The sequence below is a fragment of the Heterodontus francisci genome, chromosome 5 (genome assembly GCF_036365525.1).
Source record: "Heterodontus francisci isolate sHetFra1 chromosome 5, sHetFra1.hap1, whole genome shotgun sequence".
NCBI classification, from domain to species: Eukaryota; Metazoa; Chordata; class Chondrichthyes; order Heterodontiformes; family Heterodontidae; genus Heterodontus; species Heterodontus francisci.
The window spans coordinates 111,063,687-111,079,368 of NC_090375.1; the positions used below are offsets into that span (position 1 = coordinate 111,063,687).

Sequence of the window (15,682 nt, forward strand, 5' to 3'; positions counted from 1 at the left end):
AGCAGGGGAAAAGTGGTAGCTTCCTTGCTAAGACAAAGCTACAGGATATAGATCCAGAGCCAGAAGACACCCAAGCAAGTGTGATTTTTCAATAGGGTTTTGATTGCTGTACAAGCATTTGTAGAAGTTCCTTGATCCATTTCTTTGTGTTAACCATGTGCAAATTTTCTGTTCATGTTTAAAATAATATGCAAACAAATATGGTCTGTATCACCTGATGAAACAAGACAGTTTGAGCATATGAACTCTTCTGGTTCAGGACAAGGTAGGAAAAATTAATATGTCCCCTAAGCAAGGTGGTCAAAGTCCAAGAGTTACCGTTAACAAACAGCACGATCAAAATCATCTTGCACCTTTCAGTTTTTTCGAGGCTCCATGAAAGAGACAAGCAAATTGGAAGAGACTACCAAGAAGAGGAATACTATCCAAATGGAAAAAAAAATGTCCCGAGTCCTAAAAATAAAAGTGGGTTAAAACAAACAAGTCCAAACAACGCCCAATAGTGAGACAGGGCTTTCGCTGCTAGTTATTTTGATATTTTATAGCTAAGTAATTACACCAACCTTTCAGTCCTCTATCAGACTCCAGAATATATTTTTTGTGAAGTCTTGGTTCTAACTCTCTCAGTTGTTATCCTTACCATGGAGACCAGTTAAAATGTAATGTTCTTTGCGGAAAAAGGACAATGACTTAGTTAAAGACTTCCTCTCTGCCTTATATATTCTTACTAAATTCATCTACACTTTGTACAAGTACTATAGTATTACCTTTAGTGCAAGATTATAAAAGATGGCTGAAACCTCAGCAAATTTAGATGTTTGAAGATGAGCAACACCTGGAAACAGAACCCTGAATGAAGATAGTGAATAGACATATTTCATGTACATAAATAGTATAATTATCTGACTTAACACTAGTAAAGCAAGATGTACTTAGTAATAATAATAAAGTTATACCCTCATTATCACAGTCAGTCATAATGTTTTAGGAGCATGTAGCAAATTTTTACAGCACAAATAACAAGAGAATTATTCTTCTACTCCTTGTGCAAGTTCTTCTGACATCTATATATTAAAAATCTGTGTTTAGCATGTTCCTATTGTTTATGACACAATTTCAACATACCTACAGTAATGCTTGGGTATTTCCATGCATATTTATATTTACGTGTCAGTCTTGGCAATTCTGGGTGGCACTGATGCTGTTGCAAGCTGTTTGGATAGGTAGGTGAGGGGAACAGAAGAGAGGTGTTGGTGTTGACTGTCTCAAAAGTTGCAGAGGTCACACAGGAAAGTGCCAACTAGCCGGGGGCCAGGAACGACAGTCAGCAATTTAGTGGGATTTGTTTTTTAATTCGTTACAATTTTGAAGAGACAGTAGAACAACTTTTCACAGCTCAGATCTGCCCCATTTGCAGAACCCAAAATAGAAACCCCTAAGTAAGCATTTTTAAAAGCCAGAAGCCATAAAACGGTGGCATATTGTCACTGGACTAGTAACCTAAAGACCCAGGGTATTGCTCTGGGGACATAGGTTCGAATCCCACCACGGAAGGTGGTGGAATTTGAATTCAATTAAATCTGGAATTAGCTAGTCTAATGATGCTCATGAAACCACTGTTGATTGCCATAAAAACCCATCTGGTTCACTAATGTCCTTTAGGGAATGAAATCTGCTGTTCTTACCTGGTCTGGCCTACATGTGACTTCAGACCCACAGCAATGTGGCTGACTCTTAAAATGCCCTCTGAAATGGCCGCGCAAGCCACTCAGCTGTATCTAACCGCTACAAAGTCAACAAGGAATTAAATCGGACAGACCAACCGGCATCGACCTAGGCACCGGAAACGATAAGGGAAAACCCAGCCCTGTTGACCCTGCTATGCCCTCCTTATTAACATCTGGGGGCTTGTGCCAAAGTTGAGAGAGCTGTCCCACAGAATAGTCAAGCAACAGCCTGACATAGTCATACTTACCGAATCATACCTTACAATGTCCCAGACACCGCCATCACCATCCCCAGGTATGTCCTGTCGCACCGGCAAGACAGACCCAGCAGAGGTGGCGGCACAGTGGTATACAGTCGGGAGGAAGTTGCCCTGGAAGACCTCAACATCGACTCTGACTCCATGAACGCTGATGGCATCAGGTCAAACATGGGCAAGGAAACCTCTTGCTGATTACCACCTACAGTCCTCCCTCAGCTGATGAATCTGTACTCCTCCATGTTGAACACCACTTGGAAGTAGCACCGAGGGTGGGATCTTCAATGTCGATCACCAAGAGTGGCTCGGTAGCACAATACTGACCGAGCCCTAAAGGACATAGCTGCTAGACTGGGTCTGCGGCAGGTGTTGAGAGAACCAAGAGTGAAAAACATACTTGACCTCATCGTCACCAATCTGTCACAGATGCATCTGTCCATGACAGTATTGGAAGGAGTGACGATCGCACAGTCCTTGTCGAGACAAAGTCCCGTCTTCACATTGAGGACACACTCCATTGTGTTGTGTGGCACTATCACCGTGCTAAATGGGATAGATTTCGAACAGATTTAGCAATGCAAAATTGGGCATCCATGAGGTACTGTGGGCCATCAGCAGCAAAACTGTACTCAACCACAATCTGTAACTTCATGGACTGGCATATTCCCCCACTCTACCATTACCATCAAGCCGGGGGATCAACCCTGGTTCAATGAAGAGTGCAGGAGGGCATGCCAGGAGCAGCACCAGGCATACCTCAAAATGAGGTAACAACCTGGCGAAGCTTCAACCAGGACTACTTGCATGCCAAACAGCATAAGCAGCACGCGATAGATAGACTGAGCTAAGCGATCCCACAACCAACGGATCGGGTCTAAGCTCTGAAGTCCTGCCACATCCAGTTGTGAAAGGTGCTGGACAATTAAACAACTAACTGGGGGAGGTGGCTCCACAAAATATCCCCATCCTCAATGATGGGGGAGCCCAGCACATCAGTGCAAAAGGCAAGGCTGAAGCATCTGCAACAACCTTCAGCCAGAACTGCCAAGTAGATGATCCATCTCAACCTGCTTTTGAAGTCCCCCAGCATCAGAGATGCCAGTCTTCAGCCAACTCGATTCACTCCGTGTGATATCAAGAAATGACTGAAGGCACTGGATACTGCAAATGTTATGGGCCCTGACAACATTCCAGCAATAGTACTGAAGCTCCATAACTTGACACACCTCTAGCTGTTCCAGTACAACTACAACATTGGCATCTACCTGGCAATGTGGAAAATTGCCCTGATATGTCTTGTACACCAAAAACAGGACAAATCCAACCCGGCCAATTACCGCCCTATCAGTCTACTCTCTATCAGCAAAGTGATGATAGGTGTCATCGACAGTGCAATCAAGCAGCACTTGCTTAGTAATAACCTGCTCACTGACACTCAGTTTGGGATTCACCAGGCCCACTCAGCTCCAGACCTCATTACAGCCTTGGTTCAAACATGGATAAAAGAGGTGAACTCCAGAGGTGAGGTGAGAGCGACTGCCCTTGACATCAAGGTGGCATTTGACAGAGTCTGGCATCAAGGAGCCCTAGCAAAATTGGAGTTAATGGGAATCAGAGGGAAAACTCTCCGCTAGTTGGAGTCATACCCAACGCAAAGGAAGATGGTTGTGGTTGTTGGAGGTCAATCATCTCAGCTCCAGGACATCACTGCAGGAGTTCCTCAGGGTATTGTCCAAGGCCCAACCATCTTCAGCTGCTTCATCAATGACCTTCCTTCAGTCATAAGGTCAGAAGTGGGGATGTTAGCTAATGATTCACAATGTTCAGCACCATTCGTGACTCCTCAGATACTGAAGCAGTCAGTGTAGAAATGCAGCAAGACCTGGACAATGTCCAGGCTTGGGCTGAAAAGTGGCAAGCAACATTCACGCCACACAAGTGCCAGGCAATGATCATCGCCAACAAGAGAGAATCTAACCATCTCCCCTCGACAGTCAATGACATTACGATCACTGAATCCCCACTGTCTACGTACTGGGGGTTACCATTGGCCAGAAACTGAACTGGAGGAGCAATGGCTACAAGAGCAGGTCAGAGGCAAGGAGTCCTGCGGCGAGTAACTCACCTCCCAACTCCCCAAAGCCTGTCCACCATCTACAAGGCACAAGGTCAGCAGCATGATGGAATACTCTCCACTTGCTGGATGGTTGCAGCTCCCACAACACTCAAGAAGCTCGACACCATCCAGGTCAAAGTAGCCCACTTGATTGGCACCCCATTCACAAACATTCACCATCAATGCACAGTGGTAGCAGTATGTACCATCTACAAGATGCACTGCAGCAACGCACCATGTCTCCTTACACAGCATCTTCCAAACCCATGACGTCTACCACCTAGAAGGACAAGGGCAGTAGATGCATGGGAACATCACCACTTGCAAGTTCACCTCCAAGCCGCACACTATCCTGACTTGGAACTATATCACCAGGTCAAAATCCTGGAACTCCCTTCCTAACAGCAATCTGGGTGTATGTACCCCACATGGACTGCAGAGGTTCAAGAAGGCAGCTCACCACCACTTTCTCAAGAGCAATTAGGGATGGGCAATAAATGCTGGCCTAGTCAGTGACATGCACAACCCCCAAACGAATGAAGAAAAATTAAAAAAAGGCAAGCTACAGCACAATAAAGAACGCCAATAGCATTATTACCAATGTAAATAAATATTATTGTTATGAAAAGACAATAAAATAATTCCAATCAATTGTATAACTCACCCATTTATGGAATGAAACAACTTCTTATATTCAGCCTCGGTTAGTTTAATACTTTTGAGAAATAAAAAAGTGCATAAATTAGTTGTTGTAAAATTTAGTTAAACACTAATTTTCTTGTGCAAAAGTTGTGTAGTTCAGGGGCATGGAACTGGAATGTGGGATGCAAATCAGATATGCCAGCATTACATCTGTAGTAAAATACATGTTAATTTCCAGTAAAATCGGCTACTCGCAGAAGATGTATCGGCCCTAAAGTCTTGGATGTAGGCAAACAACAGGATAGAGAAGGCAAAAGCTGACCCAGAAGTTCTACAATCTACATCAGATTTGTACCTGATTTAACTTAGCCTGTCAAAAACAGGGGTGCTATCTGCCTGACTCGCCAAACCAGGAAGTAATTGAGTTCACAGGTGTTGAATGTTCACACAAGTTGTCTGGAACATCAATTTTGACTGAAACGATTCAAAATATATTTCCTGAATCGTATAACGGAGAAAGGATTCTAAAAATTGCCTTGCAGCTGTTGCAGCTAGGGAAATATTTTATTTCTACTTTTCTACCTTGGATTCCTCATCATAGGGTCCACAGTGGACATTTCCATTTACATCTTTATGATACAAGAAGAAGAGGAAGAGAAGGAAAATAAAATGAGGATAAATCTGCACCAAAAGGAGAAAACCTTTTACTACAATCTACAAACCACTGCTTCCTTGAGGAGGTCTCAGAAGATGTCTGTTTAAGGAGGCAACACTGAAGGAATTGTATTTCCCATTGAAATCAATGTAAATCAGGGGGAAAACTTTCCACTGGTTGGAGAACAGTGAGGCTTGGGCTGGTAAGTGGCAACTAACATTCGCACCACACAAGTGTCAGGCAATGATCATCTCCAACAAGGGAGAAGCTAGCCATCTCTTTTTGATGTTCAACAGCATTGCTATTACTGAATCCCCCACCATCAACATCCAATGGGTTACCATTGACCAGAAACTGAACTGTACCAGCCATTTTGTTATGATCCCCATGGATACCAGCAACAAACCAAAAGAACTCCACCAACTGACCCAAATTTAGGAAGCCAAACAGACAAGATTCCATTTTCATAAGGACAAGGAAGCAGATATGGAAGTAATGAGGTCCTGCTGATAGTGAGCAACGTAATCTTTCCTTTAACAGTTCTGTCTTGTTGCATCGCCAACAACCTTGGCCCAATACTGTCCTGATGGCATGCTAAGACTGATAACTTTTCAATCACCGAAGACAACTGCCGTAAGTTATTTACCAATTGTCTGTGGTCAAACTGCTTCAAACAGCTACTTTGTGGTCTGATTCTCTAGAAACCCTGAAACTTGCAGCTCTCAGCCTATCTCCATAGAACCATTGAAAAGTTACGGCACTGGAGGCTAGTCAGCCCATCATGTCTGTGCCGGCTTAAAAACTAGCTGCCTCACCGTCTCTTTAAAACAAACAATCTGGCTGATTTTTCATGCACTGTACAGTCCTTCACAACTCTCCAAAAGTCTTTTTTCGAAAAACACACAACCTCTAGCTGGCTTAACACTGTAGAGTTTTTTTGACAAACTGAAACTAAAACCTCCAGTCATATGTCCTTGGTTAAGAAAAACAATGCTTGTTTGTTCGTCTAACCTGTGTTTGACTCCCAGAACCTGGAAACCTCCAGCCACAAATCAGGGACCGTCTCCAAAAAAAAAACACAAGCTGTACAGCATCACAATATAATACTCTGGCTACAAGAGCAGGCCAGAGACTGGAAATTCCGCATCTCTGACTGCCCGAAGCCTGTCCACCATCTACGAGGCACAAGTAAGGAGTGTGATGGAATATTCTCCACTTGCCTGGATGAGTGCAATTCCAACACTCAAAAAGCTCAACACCAAACAGGACAAAGAAGCCTGCTGGATCAGCACCCCATTCACCATCTTACACATTCATTCTCTCTACCACCGATGCATAGTGGCAGCAGTGTACACCATATACAAGATGCATTGCAGCAACACGTTAAGGCTCATTTGGCAGCACCTTTCAAACTCATGACCTCTAACACATAGAAGACAAGGACAGCACAAGCATAGGAACACCACCTGTAAGTTTCCCCCCCACCCCCAATTCATAAGCCATCCTGACTTGGAAATATATCTCTATTCCTTCACTGTCAAAATCTTGAAACTCTCTCCCTAACAGCTCTGTGGATGTACCTACACCACATGGACTGCAATAGTTCAAGAAGGTGGCCCACCATCACCTCAAGGGCAATTAGGGACGGGCAATAAATGCTGGTCTTGCTAGTGACGCCCACATGCCACGAACAAATAAAATGAAAACTTATCTACAAACATCCTCTCAAACATTAAAGAAAATCAAAGAACAGTTTGACTTCAGAACACTGGACTGCATACCAAAAAGTGTTTTACTGTGCACATATATATTCTTTTCATCGGTGCCTCTCTGAAACCTATCCTGTTGCTGCACTGATACCTTGAGAGCTAGGAATGCTAGTGGTGCTTGGCTATGCTGTGGAATCGTGGCCCTCTTGCATCAGTTTTTCAGGGCTTCATTCCTTCATACTGTATTCCAAACAAAAAGCAAAATTTGGAAGGAAGAGAGAGAGCACTGCATTTCACAGGCAGTAAAAACTCCTACAAGCTGAGTGATAGCACTGAACAGACACCATGATATATAAAACTGATACAAATTATAGTTCACACTTCTGCATCTAGGTGATTTTATCTATAGTTAATATCCTAGATCTTCCACTCAGCTATGATGCCAGTGTAGCAGGGTGGAAATCTCAGATCACAAGAATGCATTCCTGATCCCTGTTGAGATTCCAGGGTCAGGGTCAATTGAATAACTTTGGTGGGTTCCCTGGATTGCCATATGCGTGCAGTCAGTGACACCCTGTACCTGTTACAATCCAGCTATTGCAGTGAAGGCAAAAGTCCTCTGTGTTTGACTGACCTCAGACTGTGGCAGAGTGTGCATAATTGATGGTCTTGGAAAGCAAGGTATCAGTGAACCGGGAGATGCACTAATGGATTGAGATATCCTCAAAATGTCATCAGCAGATTCCTGGAAGGAGCTGGAAGTGGAGAAATTCAGCACTGTGGTGACCTTGATGGTTCCTGGCAATGTGTGCCCACCTAGGCCTCTTGGAAGGTCGTTTTGTTCCAGGGGGCTGCAGATGTCAGCTACAATCTGCCGTGAAAGATTGAGCCACAAATCTTTTTTTTTTCTTTGGCCTCCTTATCTCAAGAGACAATGGGTAGGTGCCTAGAGATGGTCAGTGGTTTGTGCAGCAGCGCCTGGAGTGGCTTTAAAGGCCAATTCTAGAGTGACACTCTTCCACAAGCGCTGCAGATAAAATTGGTTGTCAGGGCTGTTACACAGTTGGCTCTCTCCTTGCACTTCTGTCTCTTTACCTGCCAACTGCTAAATCTCTTCGACTCACCTCTCTTCAGCCTTGTCTTTATAGCTGTCCGCCAGCTCTGGCGATCGCTGGCAAATGACTCCCACGACCTGTGGTCAATGTCGCAGGACTTCATGTCGCGCTTGCACGCGTCTTTAAAGCGGAGACATGGACAGCTGGTGGGTCTGATAGCAGTGACGAGCTCGCTGTACAATGCGTCCTTGGGAATCCTGCCATCTTCCATGCGGCTCACATGGCCAAGCCATCTCAAGCGCCGTTGGCTCAGTACGGCATATATTCTGGGATGTTGGCTGCCTTGAAGACTTCTGCGCTGGAGTTATGGTCCTACCACCTGATGCCAAGGACTCTCCAGAGATAACAAAGATGGAATGTGTTGAGATGTTGCTCTTGGCTGACATATGTTGTCTAGGCCTTGCTGCCATAGAGCAAGGTATTGAAGACACAGGCTTGAAACACTCGGACTTTTGTGTTCCGTGTCAGTGTGCCATTTTCCCCACACCCTCTTGGCCAGTCTGGACAAAGCAGCATTCGCCTTTCCCATGCGCTTGTTGATTTCTGCATCAAGAGACAGGTTACTGGTGATAGTTGAGCCTAGGTAGGTGAGCTCTTCATCCACTTCCACAGCGTGGTCACCGATATTGATGGATGGAGCATTTCTGGCATCCTGTCCCATGATATTCGTTTTCTTGAGGCTGATGGTTAGGCCAAATTCATTGTAGGCAGCTGCAATCCTGTCGATGAGTCTCTGCAGATATTCTTCAGTGTGGGATGTTAATGCAGCATCGTCAGCAAAGCGGAGTTCCCTGATGAGGACTTTCCGTACTTTGGTCTTCGGTCTAAGACAGGAAAGGTTGAACAACCTGCCATCTGATCTTGTATGGAGGAAAATTCCTTCTTCTGAAGACTTGAATGCATGTGAGAGCAGAAGTGAGAAGATGATCCCGAACAGAGCAGGTGCGAGAACACAACCCTGTTGCACGCCACTCAGGATAGGAAAGGAGTCTGATGAGGCACCGCTATGCTGAATTGTGCCTTTCATATTGTCATATAATGAGCTGATGATATTTAGTAGCTTTGGCGGACATCCGATCTTTGCTAGTAGTCTGAAGAGAACACATCTGCAGACCAGGTCAAAGGCTTTGGTAAGATCTATGAAGGCAACGTGGAGGGGCATCTGTTGTTCGCGGCATTTCTCCTGTAGCTGGTGAAGGGAGAACAGCATGTCAATGTTGGATCTCTCTGTTCGAAAGCTGCACAGTGCCTCTGGGTAGACACGCCCAGCCAGCTTCCGGAGTCTGTTTAAAATGACTCTAGCGAAGGCTTTCACCACTATGCGGAGCAGGGAGAGTCCACAGTCGTTGTTGCAGTCGCCGCGGTCACCCTTGTTCTTATGGAGGGTGATGATATTGGCATCGCGCATGTCCTGTGGTACTGCTCCCTCGTCCCAGCACAGGCAAAGCAGTTCATGTAGTGCTGAGAGAATAGCAAGCTTAGCACTCTTGATTATTTCAGGGGTAATGCCGTCCTTTCCAGGGGCTTTTCCACTGGCTAGAGAATCGAAGACATTACTGAGTTCCGATTTTGTTGGCTGTTCGCTCAGCCCATCCATGACTGGCAGAGAATGGGCTGCACTGAGGGCGTTAACAGTGACATCATTTTCCCTGGAGTACAGTTCTAGGTAGTGCTCCACCCAGCGCTCCATTTGCTTGCGTTGGTCAGTGATACAAAAGCAAAATAATAACAGAAAATGCTGGAAATAATCAGGTCAGGCAGCATCTGTGAAAAAAATTAAGGTTATCAACCTGAAACGTTAACCATGTTTCTATCTCCATAGATGCTGCCTGACCTGCTGAGTATTTCCAGTATTTTATGTTTTTATTCCTCCTGAGGCACTGTTGCTCTGTCATGTTGAGGAAGCTCACCCGCTGCCAATGGACCCTGTGCTGGGGTATCGTCTCCTTTGAGCTGGAGCTCCCTGTCCATACTCTGTCCTGTGGAGCAGCATGTGGTTGCAGAGAAGGAAACTGCTGTAGATATTTTTGCAGCTCTTGGTGCTAGTGATGTTGTTCCTCATCAAAGGTCCAGGCTCCTGCTGCATGGGTTGCTTCCATGTTGCCGTGAAGGCTGACAGCAAGGAAGTTGAGATGAAGGTGAATAAGCTCTAAGACAGTTGAAAATACTTCCAAAAAGTTGAAATTGACCCTCAAAATAGTAATTTCAGGCTCTCACGTTTGCGCTTGCAAGATTAGTTCTTTCACTGTGGCTGGCCACAAGCTTTGTGATTTCACTTTTTATACTCTTTGCAGCACGTCAATTTCATTAAACAATCACACCCCACCGTGCTCTCACCTCAGTGACCCTGGCGTGATGGAGAGCTTGGGAAACCTGGGTGCTGGCTGTTAAAGCAAGAATGCAGGATTGAATTCAAAGTCAATTACCTGTTTGGATATTGTAATGACTTTCCTGATAGCTGCATGGGGTTGCCCGTTGGCCTGCAAACCTGCCCTGGGTCAAACCTGGAAGTGGACGGGATTATGTCGCGTTCCGACCCGACGCCACTTTTCAGGGATTTAACCCAGCACCCACCTGCTGCTGGCAGTTAAAATTCTGCCCGTTACACTCATGAAGAGTTCCCCGACTCATTTTGCTCAAGTTACATCTGGGAGTTAGAGCAAGTCTAGCAGGAAATCTAAGCTAGTGTTCCTACTGCGGAGTTCAGGTAAATTACTGTAATAACTTTAATCATTTATTGAGAAAGGAGTTCTGTATTGGATAAACAGTGAAAAATCAGGGTTACAAACCCACCTTATGGGCACCACTCTTGCACCAGCAGATTCTAGAAACTTCACATATGAAGCAGCAATATAGCTGTTGCCAAATTGAAAAATATCATCTGTTTTCTGAGCCAACACACCTTAGCAAACAAAAATAATAAAAGGAGCACAAATGTAAAGACAGATTTAATACCTAGCGAGTCTGCATTGATAATTTACCGTATGAATGCGACAATTGTAAATCTTATTCACTATATCATTTTGCATTACTGTTTTAATTTGAATGCTGCAATACAGAAAATTTACAATTCTTAATGATTTTCTGGCAAGTGCACCATGGATGCAGCTGATAAAACAAATGAAAGTATATTAGTATATTATATAGTATATAATTTATTATTTTATAGTTCAGGGGTGAGAAACCTTTTAGGGTGCAGCACCCACAGGAAGGCTGGCCCCCAGGTCTCCCACTCTTTCCTGGAGGTCCACCTGTGGAAGCTGAGGAGCTACAGTGAACTGAGTTCTCTTAAGCGCAGGAGGCAGAGGAAACCTTCTTCAACCAAGCAGGCATGACTGGAAGTGGCCGAGGAAATGAGCAGCAGCAGTGTGGCCCCTCTAACCTGGATACAGTAGACCAGGAGGATCCAGGACCTCAGAAAGGTATAACATGTGAGTGGTGCAAAACTGCCAGGAGCCAAGCCTCGTACTGACCTGTACAGCATTCTTCTGCACAGCACGGCTCTGGTCAACACACCTTGCAGCTCCATTCATTCCTCTCTCTGCAGGCACTTCACATGCCTATCTGAGCAACCAACACTCGCAATGACCCTCAGCCAACTGTCCTCTCGTACCCATGCCTCACAATCACCATAAACAAGGTTGTCCTTCACTCCTCTAAATAAAATCCATTCCTAGCATGCCCACCTCCCTGATTTCTCCTTGCAGGAAAAGAGATTAAACAAGTTGGCAAGAGTTAAAGATGCGGGATTGCGGGAGGCGGTGGGGTGGGGGAGGTGGGTGGACCTCCAGCCACTGGCAATACGTGCCCGCCTGATCTATTGGGAAAGTGTCTTACAGCATGAGGATGAAGATGTCAGCAGTGACATGCCGTGACAGGCTTCACTTCCTGAGGCACTGGTGCTCACATTTGTCTGGATAGCTGGTCCTCTGCAATGCAGACACTCTGTTGAGGGTCTTGCCTCCTTCCACCTGCATCTCAATGGTCATCCCCTCTATCCTGTAAAGGGTCACGTGGCTGTAGAGAAGGCAACTGTTGCAGTGGAAAGCTCCCTGCCCTAGACCCTCAGCAGAGGGGGACAAGTGTTACTCCATAAGCTGCTCCCGTGCCACTCGGAAGGCTGGCAACAGGAAGTGCAGCCGAGGGTGGGCAAAGTGGTGGTCAGGTGAAGTGCCTTCCAGGCAGTTGGCAATCACCCATCAAGCAATGATAGTGCTCTCTGACAGATGGAGGGCTTTGCAAGGCAGCCTCATAGCCTGACCATGTCTGCAGTTCTTCAGTGCAACTGATCAAAGCCTTCACAACTTGTCAGTTTCACTGAGGCAGTCCCTCCCACTGTGCTATCATCTTCTCTTGACTGCCAGACTGGAGATAGTATGAGACTGCTCCCCTATTAGGAAAGATGTAATCCCCTGCCATTATAGTTTAAACCCTCCCCAATCACTCTAGCAAATACTCCCCCTAGGACATCAGTCCCAGTCTTGCCCAGGTGTAACCCATCTAGTTTGTACTGGTCCCACCTCCCCCAGAACCGGTCCCAATGTCCCAGGAATCTAAAACCCTCCCCCTCACACCATCTCTTCAGCCATGTATTCATCTGATATATCCTGCTATTTCTACTCTGACTAGCACGTGGCACTGGTAGTAATCCTGAGATCACTACCTTTGAGGTCCTACTTTTTAAACTTACTTCCTAGCTCCTTATATTCTGCTTTTAGGACATCATCCTTTTTTTTTAAACCTATGTTGTTTGTACCAATGTGTACCACGACCACTGGCTGTTCACCCTCCCCCTTCAGAATGTCCTGTAACCATTGAGACATCCTTGACCCTAGCACCAGGGAGGCAACATACCATCCTGGAGTCTCTTTTGCAGCCACAGAAATGCCTATCTATTCCCCTTACAATTGAATCCCCTATAACTATTGCATTCCCACACTTTTTACTCCTCCCCTGTGCAGCAGAGCCAACTGTGGTGCAACGAATTGGACTGTTGCTGCCTTCCCCTGAGAGGCCATTCCCCCCCAACAGTATCCAAAGGAGTATATCTGTTTTGCAGGGGAATAGCCATAGGAGATTCCTGAACCGCCTGCCTAGTCCTCTTGCTCTGCCTGGTCACCCATTCCCTTCCTACCTGTGGAGTCTGAGCCTGCGGTGTGACCACCTCTCTATACGTGCTATCCACGATACTCTCTGCCTCGTGGATGCTCCACAGTGTTCCGTTCCAGCTACGAAACCCGGGCTTCCAAGAGCTGCAGCTGGAGTCAGTTCCTGCACACATGCTGGTCTTGGGCACGGGCAAGGGAGCACACCACGGCATTGAGCTCTCCTGCCATGACTTAATCCTTTAAATTAACCTTGTGGAAGATCTTAATGTCAAATAATATCAGTTACTCTAGGGCCCTTCTTCCCTGGTCCTCGTTACCACAGAACTCCCTAAAAAAAAACTATATATGAAATAAACTGTAAACCTTTCTTACCTTAGATACTTAACCAGCTATTTAGAGCTATTCCCTAACAGCAGTGACTCACCAACCAATCACCTTGCAGCTTTCCTGTGATGTCACTGTTGGCTTTTTTTTTTCCAAACTCCGGAGCTCTTGAAGAGGTCCGACTGCTCTCCGCTCCTGAAGAACATATAGAACATAGAAAATACAGCACAGAACAGGCCCTTCGGCCCACAATGTTGTGCCGATCCTTTGTCCTCTGTCAAGGACAATTTAATCTATACCCCATCATTCTCCTTTATCCATATACCTATCCAAAAGCCTTTTGAAAGTCCCTAAAGTTTCTGACTCAACAACTTCCCCGGGCAAGGCATTCCATGCCTCGACCACTCTCTGGGTAAAGAACCTTCCCCTGACATCCCCCTTATATCTCCCACCCTTCACCTTAAATTTATGACCCCTTGTAACGCTTTGCTCCACCCGGGGAAAAAGTTTCTGACTGTCTACCCTATCTATTCCCCTGATCATCTTATAAACCTCTATCATGTCACCCCTCATCCTTCTCCTTTCTAATGAGAAGAGGCCTAGAATGTTCAGCCTTTCCTCGTAAGACTTATTCTCCATTCCAGGCAACATCCTGGTAAATCTCCTCTGCACCCTCTCCAAGGCTTCCACATCCTTCCTAAAATGAGGCGACCAGAACTGCACACAGTACTCCAAATGAGGCCTTACCAAGGTCCTGTACAGCTGCATCATCACCTCACGGCTCTTAAATTCAATCCCTCTGCTAATGAACGCTAACACCCCATATGCCTTCTTCACAGCCCTATCCACTTGAGTTGCAACTTTCAATGATCTATGCACATAGACCCCAAGGTCTCTCTGCTCCTCCACATGCCCAAGAACCCTACCGTTAACCCAGTATTTTGCATTCATGTTTGTCCTTCCAAAATGGACGACCTCACACTTTTCAGGGTTAAACTCCATCTGCCACTTTTCAGCCCAACACTGCAACCTATCCAAGTCCCTTTGCAGACGACAATAGCCCTCCTCGGTATCCACAACTCCACCAACCTTTGTATCATCTGCAAATTTACTGACCCACCCTTCGACTTCCTCATCCAAGTCGTTAATAAAAATCACAAACAGGAGAGGACCCAGAACTGATCCCTGCGGCACGCCACTGGTAACTGGGCTCCAGGCTGAGTATTTACCATCTAAGACCACTCTCTGCCTTCTATCAGTTAGCCAATTCTTAATCCAACTGGCCACATTCCCCACTATCCCATGCCTCCTGACTTTCTCCATAAGTCTACCATGGGGGACCTTATCAAATGCCTTACTAAAATCCATGTACACCACATCCACTGGTTTACCCTCATCCACTTGCTTGGTCACCTGCTCAAAGAATTCAATCAGGCTTGTGAGGCAAGACCTACCCCTCACAAAACCGTGCTGACTGTCCCGAATAAAGCAGTGTCTTTCCAGATGCTCAGAAGGTAAGTGAAGGCCCTGAGCCCCGCGCTGGATTTATCCGCTCTCAGTTCTGGTTGTTTCTACACAGGTCCGACTGCTCTCCGCTCCTGAAGGTCCTTATGCGTCCTCAAGACACATAATTGAATTTTTCTTGTTAAAAAAATAAAACACAGTTCACACAAAACAATTTGAACATATGGAACTCTGCTTTATATGTTCTTTGTGATCCACAGGTATTCAAACAAATTCTTCCTAAAATCTGAAGATTTGAGTGTACCGTATTGTCAAGTGCGTCCTGTTCCCCCGACACTAATTAAAAAACACCAAAATGCCCATAAATAACTGCCTGCTCTTCAGTTCTTTTGACAACTGGTGTGCATTTCCTGGTTTGAGCTGTTCTCCACTGCTCATGCTCTGCCACCTGCCTATTCTTGCTCCACGATTGTCTGCTGTCCTCCGCACTTTGTATGATGATACACTAAGCTGAGGCTGTGGCATTCCCCAGCAAAAGGGAAGGGAAAATTTGAGAAACCATCAC

At 45.6% G+C, this 15,682-nt stretch overlaps 1 protein-coding gene across 1 annotated transcript in view; it reads right to left on the reverse strand.

Annotated features, from left to right (window-relative positions):
- LOC137370275 (gamma-glutamyl hydrolase-like) overlaps positions 1–15,682 on the reverse strand; it is a 38,754-nt gene that overhangs the window by 18,278 nt on the left and 4,794 nt on the right. The window contains exons 2-4 of the mRNA XM_068032651.1: positions 11,015–11,123; positions 4,765–4,815; positions 768–849 (exon numbers count right to left, since the gene is read on the reverse strand). Of these exons, the coding sequence (XP_067888752.1) occupies positions 768–849; positions 4,765–4,815; positions 11,015–11,123 (242 nt within the window). The remainder of the gene's footprint in view (positions 1–767; positions 850–4,764; positions 4,816–11,014; positions 11,124–15,682) is intronic.